Source organism: Babylonia areolata, chromosome 6 (genome assembly GCF_041734735.1).
Source record: "Babylonia areolata isolate BAREFJ2019XMU chromosome 6, ASM4173473v1, whole genome shotgun sequence".
NCBI lineage: Eukaryota > Metazoa > Mollusca > Gastropoda > Neogastropoda > Buccinidae > Babylonia > Babylonia areolata.
The window spans coordinates 55,286,523-55,309,022 of NC_134881.1; the positions used below are offsets into that span (position 1 = coordinate 55,286,523).

The 22,500-nt window shown below is 49.5% G+C and overlaps 1 protein-coding gene across 2 annotated transcripts in view; it reads left to right on the forward strand.

Moving 5' to 3' along the window:
* LOC143283168 (receptor-type tyrosine-protein phosphatase F-like) overlaps positions 1-22,168 on the forward strand; it is a 74,716-nt gene extending 52,548 nt beyond the window's left edge. The window contains exons 23-33 of one of the 2 annotated variants that reach the window (XM_076589334.1): positions 707-845; positions 3,884-3,931; positions 4,537-4,636; positions 7,785-7,875; positions 9,879-9,955; positions 11,283-11,417; positions 11,817-11,948; positions 13,112-13,263; positions 16,987-17,131; positions 20,108-20,219; positions 21,379-22,168. In XM_076589334.1, coding sequence (XP_076445449.1) covers positions 707-845; positions 3,884-3,931; positions 4,537-4,636; positions 7,785-7,875; positions 9,879-9,955; positions 11,283-11,417; positions 11,817-11,948; positions 13,112-13,263; positions 16,987-17,131; positions 20,108-20,219; positions 21,379-21,527 — 1,280 coding nt within the window. In that variant the 3' untranslated portion in view covers positions 21,528-22,168. Of the gene's footprint in view, positions 1-706; positions 846-3,883; positions 3,932-4,536; positions 4,637-7,784; positions 7,876-9,878; positions 9,956-11,282; positions 11,418-11,816; positions 11,949-13,111; positions 13,264-16,986; positions 17,132-20,101; positions 20,220-21,378 lie in introns of both variants that reach the window. The other variant, XM_076589333.1, reaches the window with a different exon arrangement.
* The last annotated feature ends 332 nt before the right edge of the window (positions 22,169-22,500 follow it).

Consider the following 22,500-nt stretch of genomic DNA (forward strand, 5'->3'; position numbering starts at 1 on the left):
CTTGTGGTGTGGTCTTGTGGTGTGTTGGTGTGGAGTGGTGTGGTGTGGTCTTGTGGTGTGGTCTTGTGGTGTGTTGGTGTGGAGTGGTGTGGTGTGGTGTGGTCTTGTGGTGTGTTGGTGTGGTGTGGTGTGGTGTGGTCTTGTGGTGTGTTGGTGTGGTGTGGTGTGTTGGTGTGGTGTGGTGTGGTCTGGTGGTGTGGTGTGGTGTGGTGTGGTGTGGTCTTGTGCTGGTGTGGTGTGGTATGGTCTTATGGTGTGGTGTGGTGTGGTCTTGTCGTGTGCTGGTGTGGTGTGCTGGTGTGGTGTGGTGTGGTGTGTTGGTGTGGTGTGGTGTGGTGTGCTGGTGTGGTGTGGTGTGGTGTGGTGTGGTGTGGTGTGGTGTGTTGGTTTGGTGTGGTGTGGTCTTGTCGTGTGCTGGTGTGGTGTGCTGGTGTGGCGTGGTGTGGCGTGGCGTGGTGTGGTGTGGTGTGGCGTGGTGTGGTGTGGCGTGGTGTGGTGTGGTGTGGTGTGGTATTGTGTGCTGGTGTGGTCCTGGCGCCCAGGTAAACAACGGGCTCAGCGTCTTTAACGCCGATTCTGACAACGGCTTCCTTTAAACGAACAAAACCCCAGGACGAAACTCATAGACTTCAGGTTGCCAGCAGTCTTCAGGTTCCACATTTCTGCCATGCAAACCCCCTCCCCCCACCCCCCACCCCTGTTTCAGCATCTCTGGACCCTGACGTCACCACGCCCACAGTGATTGGCAGCGCCACGGGCCTCGCCCTCGGCCTGGTCGTCATCGTTCTTTTCCTCTCGTTTCGGCACCGTCGGAGGCGGCGTGTGAAAAGCAAGCGGAGTAATAGGTTTGTGTGAATGTATGTATGTATGTATGTATGTATGTGTGTATGTATGTGTCGTTCGCTCTTTACTTTAGCGTCTTTTCACTATCAGTGATATTAGACGATTAAAAAAAAAGTGTGTGTGGGGGGGGAGGGGCGGGGGGGGGGGAGGCAGGGGGGGATGGGGGGGGGGACTCGGGGCAGGGAAGAGGAAAACAGGAAAGGCAGAAAGCAAGAAAACTACCCCCCCAAAAAAACATGCATTACTAACATGTAATTACATTTAACAGTAACAATTCAATGATAATAATGATAACAATCAAAAACCATTAACACAGTTCTGAAGTACATTAAAGGATGTATGTATGTGTGTGTGTGTGCGTAGAGAGGTGGGGTGGGGTGCAGGGGTTGGGGGGGTGGTATGAATGTGTGTGTGGGGGGGGGGATGAGGTATGAATGTTTGGGGGGGGGGGGTGAATGTGTGTTTGGGAGGGGGGTGAATGTGTGCGGGGGGGGGGGGGGGGCGTGGAGGTGTGAATGTGGGGGGTATGAATGTGTGTGGGGGTGGGGGGTATGTGTATGTGTGGGAAGGGGGTATGAGTGTGTGTGTGAAGGGGAGAGGTATGAATGTGTATGTGTGGGAGAAGTGTGTGTGTGTGAGGGGGGTCTGAGCATGTATGTGTGTGTGTGAGGGGGGAGGTATGAGTGTGTATGTGTAGGAGGGGGGTATGACTGTGTGTGTGAGGGGGAGAGGTATGAATGTGTATGTGTGGGAGGGGGGTATGACGGAGTATGGCTGCCTACATGGCGGGGTAAGAATGGTCATACACGTAAAAGTCCATTCGTACTTAGACAATCAGTCACTGTAGGAGCTGCAGCCCACGAACCAGAAGAAGAAGATGAAGAAAAAAAAGGACTAAAAATCATATCACATTGCTTACATATCTGAATACTTTAGACGTCTGCAACCTCTAGATAGCCTATGTACAAATTTTGCACTCATTCCGTATGTATGTGTGTGTGTGTGTGTGTGTGTGACGAAATTGAAGAGACGTGACGTCAGAAATGAAACAAGATATGATGTCGCCAATATGAAAAAGTATCTACACTGTATTAATCTTCTCCTCCGACGCGGATATCAAAGACTAAGAAGGTAAGCAGGCGGCAAGAATCGAATTGATTCTCTGTGTCGACATCTGTCACAAAGTTTTTGTGTCACTTTGTATGATGAGTTGGGTTGTTGTTTGTTTTTTTTAGTCTCCAAATAGTTGACACAGAACAGAATAGACTAAACAAAGCCAATGAGATTCTTGGTCTCATCTATAAAAACCTTTTTTTCTCTCTCTCTCTCTCTCTCACTTTTGAACATGCGTAAGAATGTATTTCTATGCTTTTTATAAAGTTCTTGTGAAACTATCTTTTGATACGAGTTCCTCTAATCGAAGACCAAACCAATCTTTAGTGCCAGACCAACTCGTTAGGTATAATGCATAGGTCAGGCTTCTGCTAAATTCTAAAATAAATGTGGAGTAGTGTGTGTCATTATGGATCTGTCCTCTGAAAATGAACCTTTTCCATTATTGCTGAGTTTGTCAAACAGAAAGCAACAACATAACTGAGAGACTGTGAAGACATATCTTGATTAATTATGCTGAGCTCTTGAGGAATTTCAATTCGTACCGTTAAACTGAAGGGAGGTGGGAGGCGATTACCTTTGTAAAACATTTTGAAAATGTGTCGCGATTTAGCGGACTTGGTGTGGAACAGATTTTCTCCGCTCCGTGAAATATGACAAGAAATTCACTGGGAAACAAGAGCTGAGTGGTCGGAGCGTTGGACTCGGGTTCGATCCCGTTATCAGTGCACAGTTCAACACAACACAATAACAACACAGTTCAACACAACACAATAACAACACAGTTCAACACAACACAATAACAACACAGTTCAACACGACACAATAACAACACAGTTCAACACGACACAATAACAACACAGTTCAACACAACATGATAAAATAACACAGTGCAACACGACACAATAACAACACAATGCATGCAAAACGACACAATAACAACACAATGCATACAAAACGACACAATAACACAACACAGTACAACACGACACCATAAAACAACACGGTTCATCGCGACACCATAAAACAACAGGGTTCATCACGACACCATAAAACAACACGGTTCATCACGACACAATAAAACAATACGGTTCATCACGACACCATAAAACAACACGGTTCATCACGACACAATAAAACAACACGGTTCATCACGACACCATAAAACAACACGGTTCATCACGACACCATAAAACAACACGGTTCATCACGACACAATAAAACAATACGGTTCATCACGACACAATAAAACAACACGGTTCATCGCGACACAATAAAACAACACGGTTCATCACGACACAATAAAACAACACAGTTGAACGCAGCACAATAAAAACAAAACAGTGTCAACACGACACAGTGCAACAAGGACACAATAACACAACACCGTACAACACAACAATACAACACAATAACACAACACAACACAGCACAACACAACACAGCACAATACAACACAGCACGGTACAACACAACAACACAACACAGCACAACACAACAACACAACACAGCACAACACAAGGGTACAACACAACACAGCACAACACAAGGGTACAACACAACACAACACAGTACAACACAACACAGTACAGCACAACACAACAATACAACACAACACAGTACAACACAACACAGTACAACACAACACAGTACAACACAACACAACAGTACAACACAACACAGTACAACACAACACAGTACAACACAACACAACAGTACAACACAACACAGTACAACACAACAACACAACACAGTACAACACAACAATACAACACAACACAGTACAACACAACAACACAACACAGTACAACACAACAATACAACACAGCACGGTACAACACAACAACACAACACAACACAATAACCCAACACAACACAGCACAACACAACAATACAACACACCCTAACAGCTGTGGCTGTGTTCCAGGAGGGAGGCAGAAGGAGAGGAGCTGACTGACATGACACACAGCCACAGGTACTTCACCCCGTCTGTCTGTCTGTCTGACTGTCTGTCTGTCCGTCTGTCTGTCTGTTCGTGTGTCCGTGTGTATATCTGTTTGTCTACCTGCCTATCTCTCTGCCTGCTTGTCTGTCTGCCTGCCCATATGTCTGTTTGCATCTCTCTCTCTCTCTCTCTCTCTCTCTCTCTCTCTCTCTCTCTCTCTCTCTCTCTCTCTCTCACACACACACACACACACACACACACACACACACTCACTCTCATCTAGAAACACCAGTACCGTCATAGGTAAAATCAATTAAACAGCATGCATAAATGTGTGTGTGTGTGTGCATGCGTGCGTCTGTGTTTGTATACGCGCGTGCGTGTGTGTGTGTGTGTGTGTACGTGCATGAGTCTGTGTGTGTGTTTGTGTGCGTGGTGTGTGTGTGTATGCATGCGTGCGTCTGTGTGTGTTTGTTTTCGCGCGTGCGTTTGTGTGTGTGTGTGTGTGTGTGTGTGTCCGCGCGAGCGCGTGTGTATGTCTGTCTATGAATTTCTTTTGTTGAGATAACAAAGTATTCTGTATTCTATCTGTGTGTGTGTGTGTGTGTGTGTGTGTGTGTGTCCACGTGACGCAGGGCAGTGACCATTCAGGACTTCGGGGACAAACTCCGGGAGTGGAAGGCGGTGGTGCACCCTGACAGCGGCTTGCCCATGGCTCTCGTCCAGCAGTTCGCCGTCAGTGCTCGTACAACTTTTACCGTCCGCTGTTACGTCAGTTCAGTGCTCGTAGAACTTTTACCGTCCGCTGTTACGTCAGTTCAGTGCTCGTAGAACTTTTACCGTCCGCTGTTACGTCAGTTCAGTGCTCGTAGAACTTTTACCGTCCGCTGTTACGTCAGTTCATTGCACGTAGAACTTTTACCGTCCGCTGTTACGTCAGTTGAGTGCTTGTAGAACTTTTACCGTCCGCTGTTACGTCAGTTCAGTGCTCATAGAACTTTTACCGTCCGCTGTTACGTCAGTTCAGTGCTCATAGAACTTTTACCGTCCGCTGTTAGTCAGTTCAGTGCTCGTACAACTTTTACTGTCCGCTGTTACGTCAGTTCATTGCTCGTAGAACTTTTACCGTCCGCTGTTACGTCAGTTCATTGCACGTAGAACTTTTACCGTCCGCTGTTACGTCAGTTCATTGCACGTAGAACTTTTACCGTCCGCTGTTACGTCAGTTCATTGCACGTAGAACTTTTACCGTCCGCTGTTACGTCAGTTCAGTGCTCGTAGAACTTTTACCGTCCGCTGTTACGTCAGTTCAGTGCTCGTAGAACTTTTACCGTCCGCTGTTACGTCAGTTCAGTGCCTGTAGAACTTTTACCGTCCGCTGTTACGTCAGTTCATTGCACGTAGAACTTTTACCGTCCGCTGTTACGTCAGTTCAGTGCTCGTAGAACTTTTACCGTCCGCTGTTACGTCAGTTCATTGCACGAAGAACTTTTACCGTCCGCTGTTACGTCAGTTCATTGCCCGTAGTTCATTGCAAGTAGAACTTTTACCGTCCGCTGTTACGTCAGTTCATTGCACGAAGAACTTTTACCGTCCGCTGTTACGTCAGTTCAGTGCTCGTAGTTCATTGCAAGTAGAACTTTTACCGTCCGCTGTTACGTCAGTTCATTGCCCGTACAACTTTTACTGTCCGCTGTTACGTCAGTTCAGTGCTCGTAGAACTTTTACCGTCCGCTGTTACGTCAGTTCAGTGCTTGTAGAACTTTTACCGTCCGCTGTTACGTCAGTTCAGTGCTTGTAGAACTTTTACCGTCCGCTGTTACGTCAGTTCATTGCTTGTAGAACTTTTACCGTCCGCTGTTACGTCAGTTCATTGCACGTAGAACTTTTACCGTCTGCTGTTACGTCAGTTCAGTGCTTGTAGAACTTTTACCGTCCGCTGTTACGTCAGTTCAGTGCTTGTAAAACTTTACCGTCCGCTGTTACGTCAGTTCATTGCACGTAGAACTTTTACCGTCCGCTGTTACGTCAGTTCATTGCACGTAGAACTTTTACCGTCCGCTGTTACGTCAGTTCAGTGCTCGTACAACTTTTACCGTCCGCTGTTACGTCAGTTCATTGCACGTAGAACTTTTACCGTCCGCTGTTACGTCAGTTCATTGCACGTAGAACTTTTACCGTCCGCTGTTACGTCAGTTCAGTGCTTGTAGAACTTTTACCGTCCGCTGTTACGTCAGTTCATTGCACGTAGAACTTTTACCGTCCGCTGTTACGTCAGTTCAGTGCTCGTAGAACTTTTGCCGTCTGCTATTACGTCAGTTCATTGCACGTAGAACTTTTACCGTCCCCTGTTACGTCTGTTCATTGCACGTAGAACTTTTACCGTCCGCTGTTACGTCAGTTCATTGCACGTAGAACTTTTACCGTCCGCTGTTACGTCAGTTCAGTGCTCGTATAACATTAACATTAGTTCAGTGCTTATAGTTATGATGATGAAGATATGGATACTTATATGGCGCATATACTCGTTCAGAGACCAAACAATAGTTGCTTTACAAATACGGAGACATTTGCACACCAGGTTGCCTACCTGTGGAGAGCAAACCTGACAGCTGCCACTGGGCGCTCATCATTCGTTTCCTGTGTCATTGAATCGGGTTTCAGTCACGCACACATACACAATCAGAAAGACATGTAACACTCTACGTGTATGACCGTTCTGTTTATTTGCCCCGCCATGTGGGTAGCCATACTCCGTTTTCGGGGAGAGGGGGGGGGGGAGATGCATGCTGGGTGTGTTCTTGTTTCCATAACCCACTGAACACTGACATGGATTTAGCGTACGTATATGATCTTCCACATGCGTATATACACACGAAGGGGGTTCAGGCAAGAGCAGTTCTGCACATAAGTTGACCTGGGAGGTGGGAAAAATCACCACCCTTTACCCACCAGCCACGCCGTTACCAGGTTTCGAACCCGGGACCCTCTGATTGAAAGTCCAACGCTTTAACCACTCGGCTATTTCGCCCGTCAACGTATCGTCAGCTGTTACGTCAGCTAAGTGCTTGTAGTCACCGTCAGCTTTGGTTGTTCAATTACCGTCAACTTTTACGGTAATTGAGTGGTTAGTTCGGTGTAATATCAGTTGAATGCGAAAAGTAACGGTAATCTTTTTCTTCAATTGAATGCTCAGTAACAGTCAACTTTTACGTCAGTTGAGTGCTTAGTTCCAGTCAGCTCTTGCGTCAGTTAAGCGCTTTGTTGCCGTCAGTTTAACGCCAGTCACGGTAAGATCTGACGTCAGTTTGGTGCTAATTGTTTAGATGAAGTGTGTGTGTGTGTGTGTGTGTGTGTGTGTGTGTGTGTGTGTGCGCGCGCGCGCGAAAGAGAGATTTCAGTTTCTCAAGGAAGTGCCAGTACGTTAGGAGAAACCCATGTATGCTAAACCACATCTGCTGAGCAGATGCCTGACCAGCAGCATAACCCGACCCGCTTGGTCAGGCCGTCAATGCATGCAGGTATATTTGTGGACCTGTCAGAGTGATGTTCTTCTCCACAAGTTTGCCAGAGGACAACTCTCGTTGCCGTGGGTTCTTTTTCAGTGCGCCGAGTGTGTAGTGCACACGGGACCTCGGTTTGTCGTCTCATCTGAACGACTAGACGCTCAGTTTGATTTTCCAGTCAAACATGGGAGAAAGGGCGAGAGCGGGATTCGAACCCACACCCTCACGGACTCTTTATATTGGCAGATGAGCGTCTGGACCATTCTGCCACCGTCTTCTTTAGAGAGAAAGTGTGTGTGTCTGTGTGTTTGTGTGTGTGTAAGAGAGACAGAGACAGACAGAGAGACGTTCAATGGGTGAATGGTGGGTGTGTGCAGGAGATGGGTAAGGCCGAGCCGTCACACAAGAAATCGGCCGCTGTGTTGGAAGAGAACTTCACCAAGAACCGCTACACCAACATTCTGCCCTGTGAGCCCCCTACCTTTTATCTCTGTCCCTTCCTTTTGATCTCTGCCTTGCTTTGTGGCAGCATGCTGTTCTCTAAGGCTTGCCTCTGTCCCTTCCTTTTGATCTCTGCCTTGCTTTGCGGCAGCATGCTGTTCTCTAAGGCTTTCCTCTTCTTTCCTCTGTCCCTTCCTTTTGATCTCTGCCTTGCTTTGTGGCAGCATGCTGTTCTCTAAGGCTTTCCTCTTCTTTCCTCTGTCCCTTCCTTTTGATCTCTGCCTTGCTTTGTGGCAGCATGCTGTTCTCTAAGGCTTGCCTCTGTCCCTTCCTTTTGATCTCTGCCTTGCTTTGCGGCAGCATGCTGTTCTCTAAGGCTTGCCTCTGTCCCTTCCTTTTGATCTCTGCCTTGCTTTGAGGCAGCATGCTGTTCTCTAAGGCTTTCCTCTGCCCCTTCCTTTTGATCTCTGCCTTGCTTTGCGGCAGCATGCTGTTCTCTAAGGCTTGCCTCTTCTTGCCTCTGTCCCTTCCTTTTGATCTCTGCCTTGCTTTGCGGCAGCATGCCGTTCTCTAAGGCTTGCCTCTTCTTTCCTCACCCAAGGGCTGGGTGGAAAAAAAGTAATTGTTTTGATTATCTTATCACCCTGGTAAAATGAATTTTCGTTTCGTTTGCGTTTCGTTTCCTGTGTATTTTCCTTTTGGTTTGTGGTTTGGTGTGGGTCACCATGCTGTTCGTTTTGGCTTGCCGCGTCTTTCCTCTTCTGGTTTGTTTTACCTTTTGGTTTGGTTTGGTTTGTGTCAGCATGTTGTTCTTGCCTCTTGCTTCCTCTGTCTTGTCCTGTTGGTTTGTGGTTACGTTTGTGTCAACATGCTGCTCTGTTTGGCCTGTCTGTTGCTTCCTCTATCTTGTCCTTTTGGTTTGTGTCAACATGCTGCTCTGTTTGGTTTCTCTGTTCCTATCTCTGTCTGTCCCTTTTGGTTTGTGTCAACATGCTGCTCTGTTTGGCTTGCCTCTTGCTTCCTCTGCCTTGTCCTGTTGGTTCGTGTCAACATGCTGCTCTCTTTGGCTTGTCTGTTGCTGTCTCTGTCTGTTCCTCTTGGTTTGTGTCAACATGCTGCTCTGTTTGGCTTGTCTGTTGCTGTCTCTGTCTGTTCCTTTTGGTTTGTGTCAACATGCTGCTCTGTTTGGCTTGTCTGTTGCTGTCTCTGTTTTTTCCTTGTGTTGTGTCTGTGCTGAGTGACCTTCATGTCTTGTGTCGTGGTGGAGGAGTGGGGTGGGGTTCTGTGGTGTGTGCTGTGTTGCATTGTGTTGCAAGGTACCGTATTGTGTATTGTACACACGCGTGTGGACACATGTGCATTCTCTCTCTCTCTCTCTCTCTCTCTCTCTCTCTCTCTCTCTCTGTGTGTGTGTGTCTCAGTCTCTGTCTCTATCTATCTCTTTCTTTGAAACAGATCGTTTGTGCTTAATTGTGAAACTTGATTAAACAAATGTTGTTGTTTTTTCGCATGGCGGCCATTTGTCTGCTTGTGAGAAATGGCAATAAAGAGCAGACCTGAGAGGTTTTGATTCCTATTAGTATTTAGGGTTTCTGTTCACAACCAAAATTAAGCCTTGACTTGGCTTGTCGTGAAGGTTAGAAAGGTGTACAGGAAATAATTAATTAAGACAATGCGAATGTTAAACTGTATTGATGGTAATGTGTTCTGGAGAATATTTAATGTCCAAAGGAACCAGTTCTTACACGGTGATGATGATGATGATTGTTATGATGATGGTGATGATGATTATGATTATGGTGGTGATGGCTGTGGTGATGATGATGATAGTAATGATTATGATGGCGATGATGATGGTGGTGGTGATGGTGATGGCAATGGTTATGATGATGGTGATGATTAAGATAATTATGATGGTGATTATGATGATGATCATGGTGATGGCATTGATGATGGTGGTGAAGATGATGGTGGTGGTAAGAGCTGACCACAAAGGGCTGGACAGTCATGGAAGTGATTTGTTCTCACAGACGACCATTCTAGGGTGAAGCTGGTTCAGATGGATGACGACGTCACCACGGATTACATCAACGCCAACTACATACCGGTAAGGTCCTGCCAGTTGTCAAACACAGTTAGTTTTCTGGTGGTGGTGTTGTTGTTGTTTATTTCCGATTTCTTTGTGTATAAACGGCACGTCGGATGCAACAGCCGAGTGGTTACAGCGTCGGACTTTGAATCTGAGAGGTCTGGGTTCCAGTCCAGGTCATGCTGCCTGGTGGGTTAAGGGGGTGGGGGGGTGGGGGGGGGATATTTTTCCGTTCTCCTGCATCACTAGATGTGCACTCGTGCCAGTAATCTGAACACCTTTCGTGTGCCTGTGGCTGTTTTTCTTTATTCAGATTCCCCTTTTTCTTTTCGTCAAATCCCTGCACTTTCAAGCCCTGCCTTAAAACCGAACTCTTACCCAAATTGCATCTCTCTTTCCTCTCGCTTTTTCTGCCCCAGGAGCCAGTTGCATTGCTCGGACGGAAGAGCCTAGTATGGTCGTAACCCGCTGCTAACTGTGTGTAGTATGGAACTAAGCAATGGCGTAGTTCGTCCACACGTAGGCATTTTGGTCACATGTAAGTGTCAAAAAGTTCAAACCCAGCAATGCAAGTGAGTCCTGGTTTTTCCGGCTTGGTCTTCCAGCACTTTGGGTTTTCACAGTGGTTGCGTGCGTGTCGACGTCTGGTTGGAAAGCGCTCAGATCATTTGGTTTCCGCACAAACGTGAGCGCTACATAAATACATACATTGTCGGTATTGTCGTTTGTAGTTGTAATTAGTAGTAGTGATTTAATTATCAGTGGTAATCATTATCATTAGTAGTGGTATTATCATTATCATTATTATTATTATTATTACTATTGTTAGTATTATCATTATTGTTGTTGCTGTTGTCATCATCATCACCATCATAAGTAGTAGTAGCAGTAGTAGTGTTGGTGGTGGTAGTATATTGTGTGTATATAATATATTATGTATATATGTTCTCTGTCTGTGGGGATGTGTGCACGTATGAATGTGAGTGCAATGTGCTCAGTGTGGTGTGTGTGTGTGTGTGTGTGTGCGCGCGCGTGTGCGTGTGTGCTTGTGCGCGCTCTCTGTGTATATGTATGTGCTCTGTGTGTGCGATGTGTGTGTGTGTGTGTGTGTGTGTGTATGTTTGTTGTGTGTGTGTGTGTGTGTATGTTTGTTGTGTGTGTGTGCGTGTGTGTGTTTTCTATGTGTGTGTGCTTTATGTATGTGCTCTCTATGTGCGTAGTGTGTGTGTGTGTGTGTGTGTGTGTGTGCGTGCGTGCTCTTTGTGTATATAAATGCTCTGTGTGTGTATGTGTATGCGCTCCGCGTGTGTGTGTGTGTGTGTGTGTGTGTGTGTGTGTGTGACAGGGCTTCCACAGCCGAAGGGAGTACATTGCCACCCAGGGCCCAGTGCAGAGGACGGTCAACGACCTGTGGCGCATGGTGTGGGAGCAGCGCTGTCCCCTGGTCATCATGCTGTCCGGCCTCGCTGAGGGGAGACTGGTCAGTTTCAGCTTCAATTTCAATTTCTCAAGGAGGCGTCACTGCGTTCGGACAAATCCATATATGCTACACCACATCTGCTGGGCAGTTGCCTGACCAGCAGCATAACCCAACGCGTGTGTGTGTGTGTGTGTGTGTGTGTGTGAGTGAGTGGATTTCGACATAATTTTGCCAGAGGACAACGTTCTCATTGCCATGGGTTCTTTTTCAGTACGCCAAATGCGTGCTGCACACGGGACCTCGGTTCATCATCTCATCCGAATGACTAGACGCTCAGTTCGATTTTCCAGTCAAACTTGGAAGAGAGGCCGAGAGCGGGATTCGAACCCACACCCTCACGGACTCTCTGTATTGGCAGATGAGCGTCTTGAGCATTCTGCCACCTTCCTCCGTTTGCAGAACAAGGTGTACAAGTACTTCCCTGACGAGGACCAGCTGCACCAACCAGTCAGGTACGGCCTCGTGACGGTGACGCTGCAAAACGTGCAGCCCCATGAGGACTACCTCGTCCGGACATTTCTCCTCTCCGTGGTCAGCTCTGTCGTTCCTTCTTCTTTTCTTCTTCTTCTTTTTCTGTTGTTGGTTTTTTTTTGGGGGGGTTTGTTGTTGGGGTTTTTTGGGGGAGGGGGGGGGTAGCGGGAGGGGCGTGGGGTCGTCATGACGGCGGTCTGGGCAGGGAGGATGGTTGGGCATAGATATTCCACAACTGTGGCGAGAGTTTGTTCTCATCCATTTTTCTGGCAAGAACATTTTCATCTGTAACAGACATTATATATATATATATATATATATATATATATATATACCCGATTTCACTTTCAGTGTACAAACAGGTACAATATCATACGTAAGATAGAATATGTGTGTAATGGATGTATATATTTCACTCAGGGAATGTGAATAACAGTGGATGCTTCATACTGGGGACGAACTGGAAGTACTTCAGGTTGTCTGGATTTGATCAGAATGACGTAATCCGCTCCAATATAGATGATCGTACCTAAAACAATGTTAAACAATGATCAGACACCAATCATTTGGTTAAATGCGCTCTTTATCTCGACATATTTTTTCCGATCTCCTAGGTCAACGATGTGCAGACCTGCTTGTGCTTGAACCCCCTTCGTGTGTATAAGCAAGCAGAAGATCAAATACGCACGTTAAAGATCCTGTAATCCATGTCAGCGTTTGGTGGGTTATGGAAACAAGAATATACCCAGCATGAACACCTGAGTATGGCTGCCTACATGGCGGGGTAAAAACGGTCATACACATAAAAGCCCACTCGTGTACATACGAGTGAACGTGGGAGTTGCCGCCCACGAAGTAGAAGAAGAAGATGAGTAGGAAGAAGTAATGTGTCAAAGAGTAGGGACGTGCTGTTCTTGCAGCCTCATTAGGTGGTCCAAAAACCTGAATGGGAGGGACCCAAAAACCTGAATGTGAGTATGTATGTTTGTGTGTGTGTGTGTGTGTGTTTCACTCCAGTATGTGTATGTAAATGTGTGTGTGCGTGTAAGAGAATACGTGTGTGTATGTGATGTGTGTGTATGTGTGTGAATATGTGCGCGTGTGTGAATGTGTGTGTGTGCGTGTATGTATGAGTGTTTGTGTGTGAATGCGTTTGTGTGTGTAAGTGTGTGTGTGTGTGTGTGTGTACGTGTGTGTGTGTGTGTGTGTGTGTGTGCCTGCAGGGTCAGAAACAGCAGGAGGTGAAGCAGTTCTTGATGGACAGCTGGAGGGACTTCCGGGCCAACCTGACCCCCAGCCACGTGCTGGACTTTGTGCGTGCCGTGCGGAGGGAGGTCCCTGACCCTCCCTCACCCCCACTCGTCGTCCACTGCAGGTAGGGGAGGGGGTGGGAGGGGGGTGTTGGTTTGGGGAGGGAGTAAGGGGGTTGGTTTGGGGAGGAGTGTGATGGTTTGGGGGAGGGGGTGGAGGGTGTTGGTTAGGGGGGGGGGAGTAGGGGGTGTTGGTTGGGGGGGGGGGGAGTAGGGGGGTGTTGGTTGGGGGGGGGGAGTAGGGGGTGTTGGTTGGGAGGGGGAGTAGGGGGTGTTGGTTGGGGGGGGGAGTAGGGCGTGTTGGTTGGGGGGGGAGTAGGGCGTGTTGGTTGGGGGGGGAGTAGGGCGTGTTGGTTGGGGGGGGAGTAGGGCGTGTTGGTTGGGGGGAGGAAGTGGGGGGTGTTGGTTTAGGGGAGGGAGTGGGGGGTGTTGGTTGGGGGGGGGGAGTAGGGGCTGTTGGTTGGGGGGGGGGGGAGTAGGGCGTGTTGGTTGGGGGGAGGAAGTGGGGGGTGTTGGTTTAGGGGAGGGAGTGGGGGGTGTTGGTTGGGGGGGGAGTTGGGGGTGTTGGTTGGGGGGGGGAGTAGGGGGTGTGTTGGTTTGGGGGAGGGAGTGGGGGGTGTTGGTTTAGGGGAGGGAGTGGGGGGTGTTGGTTTAGGGGAGGGAGTGGGGGGTGTTGGTTTAGGAAGGAGGGAGTGGGGGGTGTTGGTTTAGGAAGGAGGGAGTAGGGGGTGTGTTGGTTTGGGGGAGGGAGTGGGGGGTGTTGGTTTGGGGAGGGAGTGGGGTGTGTGAGGGAGTGGGGGGTGTTGGTTTGGGGAGGGAGTGGGGTGTGTTGGTTTGGGGGAGGGAGTAGGGGGTGTTGGTTGGGGGGGAGGGAGTGGGGTGTGTTGGTTTTGGGAGGGAGTGGGGGGTGTTGGTTTGGGGAGGGAGTAGGGGGTGTTGGTTTAGGAAGGAGGGAGTGGGGTGTGTTGGTTTGGGGGAGGGAGTGGGGGGTGTTGGTTTGGGGGAGGGAGTGGGGGGTGTTGGTTTGGGGGAGGGAGTGGGGGGTGTTGGTTTGGGGGAGGGAGTGGGGTGTGTTGGTTTGGGGAGGGAGTGGGGTGTGTTGGTTTGGGGGAGGGAGTGGGGGGTGTTGGTTTGGGGGAGGGAGTGGGGTGTGTTGGTTTGGGGAGGGAGTAGGGGGTGTTGGTTGGGGGGGAGGGAGTGGGGGGTGTTGGTTTGGGGGAGGGAGTGGGGGGTGTTGGTTTGGGGAGGGAGTGGGGGGTGTTGGTTTGGGGAGGGAGTGGGGTGTGTTGGTTTGGGGGAGGGAGTGGGGTGTGTTGGTTTGGGGAGGGAGTGGGGGGTGTTGGTTTAGGAAGGAGGGGGGGGTGTTGGTTTCGGGAGGGAGTGGGGGGTGTTGGATTGGGGAGGGAGTGGGGGGTGTTGGTTTGGGAAGGAGGGAGTGGGGGGTGTTGGTTTGGGAAGGAGGGAGAAGGGGGTGTTGGATTGGGGAGGGAGTGGGGGGTGTTGGTTTGGGAAGGAGGGAGAAGGGGGTGTTGGATTGGGAAGGAGGGAGTAGGGGGTGTTGGTTTGGGGAGGGAGTGGGGGGTGTTGGTTTAGGAAGGAGGGAGTGGGGGGTGTTGGTTTAGGAAGGAGGGAGTGGGGGGTGTTGGTTTGGGGGAGGGAGTGGGGGGTGTTGGTTTGGGGAGGGAGTGGGGGGTGTTGGATTGGGGAGGGAGTGGGGGGTGTTGGTTTGGGAAGGAGGGAGTAGGGGGTGTTGGATTGGGGGAGGGAGTGGGGGGGTGTTGGTTTGGGGAGGGAGTAGGGGGTGTTGGTTTGGGGAGGGAGTAGGGGGTGTTGGTTTGGGGAGGGAGTGGGGGGTGTTGGTTTGGGGAGGGAGTGGGGGGTGTTGGTTTGGGGGAGGGAGTGGGGGGTGTCGGTTTGGGGGAGGGAGTGGGGGGTGTTGGTTTGGGGGAGGGAGTGGGGGGTGTTGGTTTGGGGGAGGGAGTGGGGGGTGTTGGTTTGGGGGAGGGAGTGGGGGGTGTTGGTTTGGGGGAGGGAGTGGGGTGTGTTGGTTTGGGGAGGGAGTAGGGTGTGTTGGTTTGGGGAGGGAGGAAGTGGGGTGTGTTGGTTTGGGGGAGGGAGTGGGGGGTGTTGGTTTGGGGAGGGAGTGGGGTGTGTTGGTTTGGGGAGGGAGTGGGGGGTGTTGGTTTGGGGGAGGGAGTGGGGGGTGTTGGTTTAGGAAGGAGGGAGTGGGGGGTGTTGGTTTAGGAAGGAGGGGGGGGTGTTGGTTTGGGGAGGGAGTAGGGGGTGTTGGTTTCGGGAGGGAGTAGGGGGTGTTGGTTTGGGAAGGAGGGAGTGGGGGGTGATGGTTTGGGAAGGAGGGAGTGGGGGGTGTTGGTTTGGGAAGGAGGGAGTGGGGGGTGTTGGTTTGGGAAGGGAGTGGGGGGTGTTGGTTTGGGAAGGAGGGAGAAGGGGGTGTTGGATTGGGGAGGGAGTGGGGGGTGTTGGTTTGGGAAGGAGGGAGAAGGGGGTGTTGGTTTGGGGAGGGAGTGGGGGGTGTTGGTTTGGGGAGGGAGTGGGGTGTGTTGGTTTGGGGAGGGAGTAGGGGGTGTTGGTTTGGGGAGGGAGTGGGGTGTGTTGGTTTGGGGAGGGAGTGGGGTGTGTTGGTTTGGGGAGGGGGTGGGGTGTGTTGGTTTGGGGAGGGAGTAGGGGGTGTTGGAGGGAGTGGGGGGTGTTGGTTTGGGGGAGGGGGTAGGGGGTGTTGGTTTGGGGAGGGAGTGGGGGGTGTTGGTTTGGGGGAGGGAGTGGGGGGTGTTGGTTTGGGGAGGAAGTGGGGGGTGTTGGTTTGGGGGAGGGAGTGGGGGGTGTTGGTTTGGGGAGGGAGTAGGGGGTGTTGGTTTAGGAAGGAGGGAGTAGGGGGTGTTGGTTTGGGGGAGGGAGTGGGGGGTGTTGGTTTGGGGAGGGAGTGGGGGGTGTTGGTTTGGGGAGGGAGTAGGGGGTGTTGGAGGGAGTGGGGGGTGTTGGTTTGGGGGAGGGAGTAGGGGGTGTTGGTTTGGGGGAGGGAGTGGGGGGTGTTGGTTTGGGGAGGGAGTGGGGTGTGTTGGTTTGGGGAGGGAGTAGGGGGTGTTGGTTTGGTGGAGGGAGTGGGGTGTGTTGGTTTGGTGGAGGGAGTGGGGTGTGTTGGTTTGGGGAGGGAGTGGGGGGTGTTGGTTTGGGGAAGGGAGTGGGGTGTGTTGGTTTAGGAAGGAGGGAGTGGGGTGTGTTGGTTTGGGGAGGGAGTAGGGGGTGTTGGTTTGGGGAGGGAGTGGGGGGTGTTGGTTTGGGGAGGGAGTGGGGGGTGTTGGTTTGGGGGAGGGAGTGGGGTGTGTTGGTTTAGGAAGGAGGGAGTGGGGTGTGTTGGTTTGGGGAGGGAGTAGGGGGTGTTGGTTTGGGGAGGGAGTGGGGGGTGTTGGTTTGGGGAGGGAGTGGGGGGTGTTGGTTTGGGGGAGGGAGTGGGGTGTGTTGGTTTAGGAAGGAGGGAGTGGGGTGTGTTGGTTTGGGGAGGGAGTAGGGGGTGTTGGTTTGGGGAGGGAGTAGGGGGTGTTGGTTTGGGGAGGGAGTGGGGGGTGTTGGTTTAGGAAGGAGGGAGTAGGGGGTGTTGGTTTGGGGAGGGAGTAGGGGGTGTTGGTTTAGGAAGGAGGGGGTAGGGGGTGTTGGTTTGGGGGAGGGACTGGCTTGTGTTGTCCTGTATTGTCTTGTCTTGTCCTGTATTGTCTGTCTTGTCGTCCTGCTCTGTATTTGACTTGTCTTGTCTTGTCTTGTCCTGTCCCCAGTGCCGGGGTGGGTCGCACAGGCACCTGGATCGCCATCGACTACTTCATGCAGTACATCCACCACTCTCCCCCCTCCGCCCCCCTCAACATCCGGGACTTTGTCATGGCCATGCGCGACTGCCGAGCTCATATGGTGCAGTCCTTGGTGAGTCTTGTCTTGTCTTGTCTGGTCCTTGGTGAGTCTGGTCTTGTCTTGTCTTGAATTTTCTTGTCCTTGGTGAGTCTCTTGTCTGGTCCTTGGTGAGTCTCTTGTCTTGTCCTTGTGAGTCTCTTGTCTTGTCCTTGTGAGTCTCTTGTCTTGTCTTGTTTCGTCTTGTCCTTGTTGAGTCTCTTGTCTTGTCCCTGGTGAGTCTGTCTTGTCCTTGGTGAGTCTCTTGTCTTGTCTTGTCTTGTCTCGTCCTTCGTGACTCTCTTGTCTTGTCTCGTCATTGGTGAGTCTGTCGTCTTGTATTGTCTGGTCCTTGGTGAGTCTGTCTTGTCCTTGGTGAGTCTCTTGTCTTGTCCTTGGTGAGTCTCAGGAGCAGTATGTGTTTATCTGTGTGACACTGGTGATGTCACAGGAGCAGTATGTGTTTATCTGTGTGACACTGGTGATGTCACAGGAGCAGTACATGTTTATCTGTGTGACACTGGTGATGTCACAGGAGCAGTACATGTTTATCTGTGTGACACTGGTGATGTCACAGGAGCAGTATGTGTTTATCTGTGTGACACTGGTGATGTCACAGGAGCAGTACATGTTTATCTGTGTGACACTGGTGATGTCACAGGAGCAGTACATGTTTATCTGTGTGACACTGGTGATGTCACAGGAGCAGTATGTGTTTATCAATATAACACTGGTGATGTCACAGGAGCAGTACATGTTTATCAATATAACACTGGTGATGTCACAGGAGCAGTATGTGTTTATCAATATAACACTGGTGATGTCACAGGAGCAGTACGTGTTTATCTGTGTGACACTGGTGATGTCACAGGAGCAGTACGTGTTTATCTGTGTGACACTGGTGATGTCACAGGAGCAGTACATGTTTATCTGTGTGACACTGGTGATGTCACAGGAGCAGTACGTGTTTATCTGTGTGACACTGGTGATGTCACAGGAGCAGTATGTGTTTATCTGTGTGACACTGGTGATGTCACAGGAGCAGTATGTGTTTATCTGACACTGATGATGTCACAGGAGCAGTATGTGTTTATCAGTATAACACTGGTGATGTCACAGGAGCAGTACATGTTTATCTGTGTGACACTGGTGATGTCACAGGAGCAGTATGTGTTTGTCAGTATGACACTGGTGATGTCACAGGAGCAGTACATGTTTATCTGTGTGACACTGGTGATGTCACAGGAGCAGTATGTGTTTATCTGTGTGACACTGGTGATGTCACAGGAGCAGTACATGTTTATCTGTGTGACACTGGTGATGTCACAGGAGCAGTATGTGTTTATCTGTGTGACACTGGTGATGTCACAGGAGCAGTACATGTTTATCTGTGTGACACTGGTGATGTCACAGGAGCAGTACGTGTTTATCTGTGTGACACTGGTGATGTCACAGGAGCAGTACGTGTTTATCTGTGTGACACTGGTGATGTCACAGGAGCAGTACATGTTTATCTGTGTGACACTGGTGATGTCACAGGAGCAGTACGTGTTTATCTGTGTGACACTGGTGATGTCACAGGAGCAGTATGTGTTTATCTGTGTGACACTGGTGATGTCACAGGAGCAGTACATGTTTATCAATATAACACTGGTGATGTCACAGGAGCAGTACATGTTTATCTGTGTGACACTGGTGATGTCACAGGAGCAGTACATGTTTATCTGACACCGGTGATGTCACAGGAGCAGTACGTGTTTATCTGTGTGACACTGGTGATGTCACAGGAGCAGTATGTGTTTATCTGTGTGACACTGGTGATGTCACAGGAGCAGTACATGTTTATCTGTGTGATACTGGTGATGTCACAGGAGCAGTATGTGTTTATCTGTGTGACACTGGTGATGTCACAGGAGCAGTACATGTTTATCTGTGTCACACTGGTGATGTCACAGGAGCAGTACATGTTTATCTGTGTGACACTGGTGATGTCACAGGAGCAGTATGTGTTTATCTGTGTGACACTGGTGATGTCACAGGAGCAGTATGTGTTTATCTGTGTGACACTGGTGATGTCACAGGAGCAGTACATGTTTATCTGTGTGACACTGGTGATGTCACAGGAGCAGTACATGTTTATCTGTGTGACACTGGTGATGTCACAGGAGCAGTACATGTTTATCTGTGTGACACTGGTGATGTCACAGGAGCAGTACGTGTTTATCTGTGTGACACTGGTGATGTCACAGGAGCAGTACATGTTTATCTGTGTGACACTGGTGATGTCACAGGAGCAGTACATGTTTATCTGTGTGACACTGGTGATGTCACAGGAGCAGTACATGTTTATCTGTGTCACACTGGTGATGTCACAGGAGCAGTATGTGTTTATCTGTGTGACACTGGTGATGTCACAGGAGCAGTACATGTTTATCTGTGTGACACTGGTGATGTCACAGGAGCAGTACATGTTTATCTGTGTGACACTGGTGATGTCACAGGAGCAGTACATGTTTATCTGTGTCACACTGGTGATGTCACAGGAGCAGTACATGTTTATCTGTGTGACACTGGTGATTTCACAGGAGCAGTACATGTTTATCTGTGTGACACTGGTGATGTCACAGGAGCCTTATGTGTTTATCTGTGTGACACTGGTGATGTCACAGGAGCATTAATGTGTTTATCTGTGTGACACTGGTGATGTCACAGGAGCAGTATGTGTTTATCTGTGTGACACTGGTGATGTCACAGGAGCAGTACATGTTTATCTGTGTGACACTGGTGATGTCACAGGAGCAGTACATGTTTATCTGTGTGACACTGGTGATGTCACAGGAGCAGTACGTGTTTATCTGTGTGACACTGGTGATGTCACAGGAGCAGTACATGTTTATCTGTGTGACACTGGTGATGTCACAGGAGCAGTATGTGTTTATCTGTGTGACACTGGTGATGTCACAGGAGCAGTACATGTTTATCTGTGTGACACTGGTGATGTCACAGGAGCAGTATGTGTTTATCCACGAGGCAGTGGCAGAGCTGGTTCGTCGCAAGATGGAGGTGGACCGCTATGACGAACCTGCCCTCAGCGGTGACGCCCACTATGCTAACGCTGCCTTTGGTAGGGGGTCCATGTGTGTTTAGTGTGTGTGTGTGTGTGTGTGTTTGTGCGTGTGTCTTTGTGAGTGTGTGTGTGTTTGTGCTATCCTTGGTGTGTGGGCCTGTGGTGTGTGTGTGTGTGTATGTGTGTGTGTGTAGTGTGTGTGTGTGCTATCCTCGGTGTGTGTGTGTGTGTTTTGTGTGTGTCTGTGTGTGTTATCTTAGGGGTGGGTGTGTGTGTGTTTGTGCTATCCTTTGTGTGTGCGCATGTGGTGTATGTGTGTGTGGTGTGACTGGGGTGTGTGTGTGTGTGTGCGTGCTATCCTTGGTGTGTATGTGTGTGTGCTATCTTAGGTGTGTGTGTGTGTTTGTGCTATCCTTGGTACGTGCGCATGTGGTGTATGTGTGTGCGTTGTGTGTGATGTTTGTGTGTGTGTGCTGTCATTGGTGTGTGTGTGTGTGTGTGTGTGTTTCATAAGTGCGTGCAGTGTGTGTGAGTGTGTGTGTGTGTGTGTGTGTGTGTGTGTGTGTTTCATAAGTGCGTGCAGTGTGTGTGTGTGTGTGTGTGTGTGTGTGTTTCATAAGTGCGTGCAGTGTGTGAGTGTGTGTGTGTGTGTGTGAAGGTTAACTAACTTTGCAGTAAGAGTGAGCAGGGACTGTGTAAAACACGTAGCGTTTTCCTTTCCCCTCCTGTGAGATGGCCGGGCGATGGGTGTTGGGGGTCGTCACTGGACATATGTCATGACAGTGTTCATGGCATCACGCTTACCCCTATTCTTAACCCTCTCTCACCCCACCCCCTTCACACACACACACACACACACACACACACACACACACACACACACAGAGCCCTCTTTCCACGCACCAGACTCGCTACTGTCCAGAATACCGAATTCTTCTACTGGAAACCACTGAAGAGTCTTTAGTCTTCCACGAACTCCTCTTTACCTCCCTCAACACCCGTGGTGTCACAGTCATCGGGGCGCCGTGCACAACTGTTCACCGGATTCCTCCACGTCAGTCGGTTGTGTAACAAAGCACGGGTCTCTGCAAAGTGGTTTCCCTGGCCATTTTGCAATAATGTTTTCAGAGCACATGCACACACACACGCACGCGCGCGCGCGCACACACACACACACACTCTTCAGTGAGAAAGTTCTTCCCACTTTTTTTTTCAGAACGAGACAGCGACGAGCCTTCAAGCAGCACCAGTCGAAACAGCGACAGCAATACCAGCAATAACACCCACACACCCACTACCCCCACCCACGCCCCCTCGCCTCTGACGCCGAGCAACGTCATCGATGTCACTTCGTCACGACTGTAGATGACGTCACGGTGACACCACCCAGTGACGCCAGAAGTGCAGCAAACACTTGACGATTAGTAAATGAGGTCACGCAGAGTTTTTGACACACACAGCTACGACTTTACACATAAGAAGAGACATATCCTGGGTGTGTTCGGGTTCATGAAAGCGTTTGTGTGCCGTTAGGATCGTTAAATGGTGACGATCGTCCGAAAGCGACAGACGTTATCAGAACCTGAACGTTGACCGGTACTGTGAGAATTGTTTGTTTTGGTGTGAGGAGGTTGAGCTGGCATTGCCTGCTTCGGTTCCAGTGGTACTTGAATGTGAACTCTGATACAGCGTGAACGCAGGTGTCACTGATGTACTCTGTGTGTGTGTGTGTGTGTGTGTGTGTGTGTGTGTGTGTGTGTGCAGATTTTTGTTGTGTGTGTGTGTGTGTGTTCCTGCATATGCTTTTGAATATAGATTATGTCGTATTGTATTCTATTGCATTTTACTTTTTATCACATCTCTGTGTCAAATTCAGGCCGCAGAGAGCCAGTTGACACAGTTCAGTGCCGCCCTGTTGTATTTTCAGTCAGCAGGTGTAATGCTTTTCTATCAAGACAAGGCAAGACGTTTATTTCGTGTTCCCCACTGGGGAGGGGGGGGGGGTGCAGGGGGGGGGGGGGGGCATTGAAACATAACATACATTCACCTCTTTCACACAACGTACAACCAAATAAAAAGTGATGTCAAAAACTAAAAATAGACCCATTTGTTCGGCCACTCAGATACACGTTAACAAGTAATATTTCATTAACAGTTTAAACAAAAAAATCGTTTCCCTATCAAGAGACACTATTTTAACGAGAGGACTACGTATAGAGGAAACAAAGGATTTAAGTTTTAACGGCATTCTTCCTTCTTTTTTTTTAGAAAACAGTAATTGGGATTTAATGGTGATTTGTCTATAGAATGTCAGCAGGGACAAACCCTGTGTGTGCTG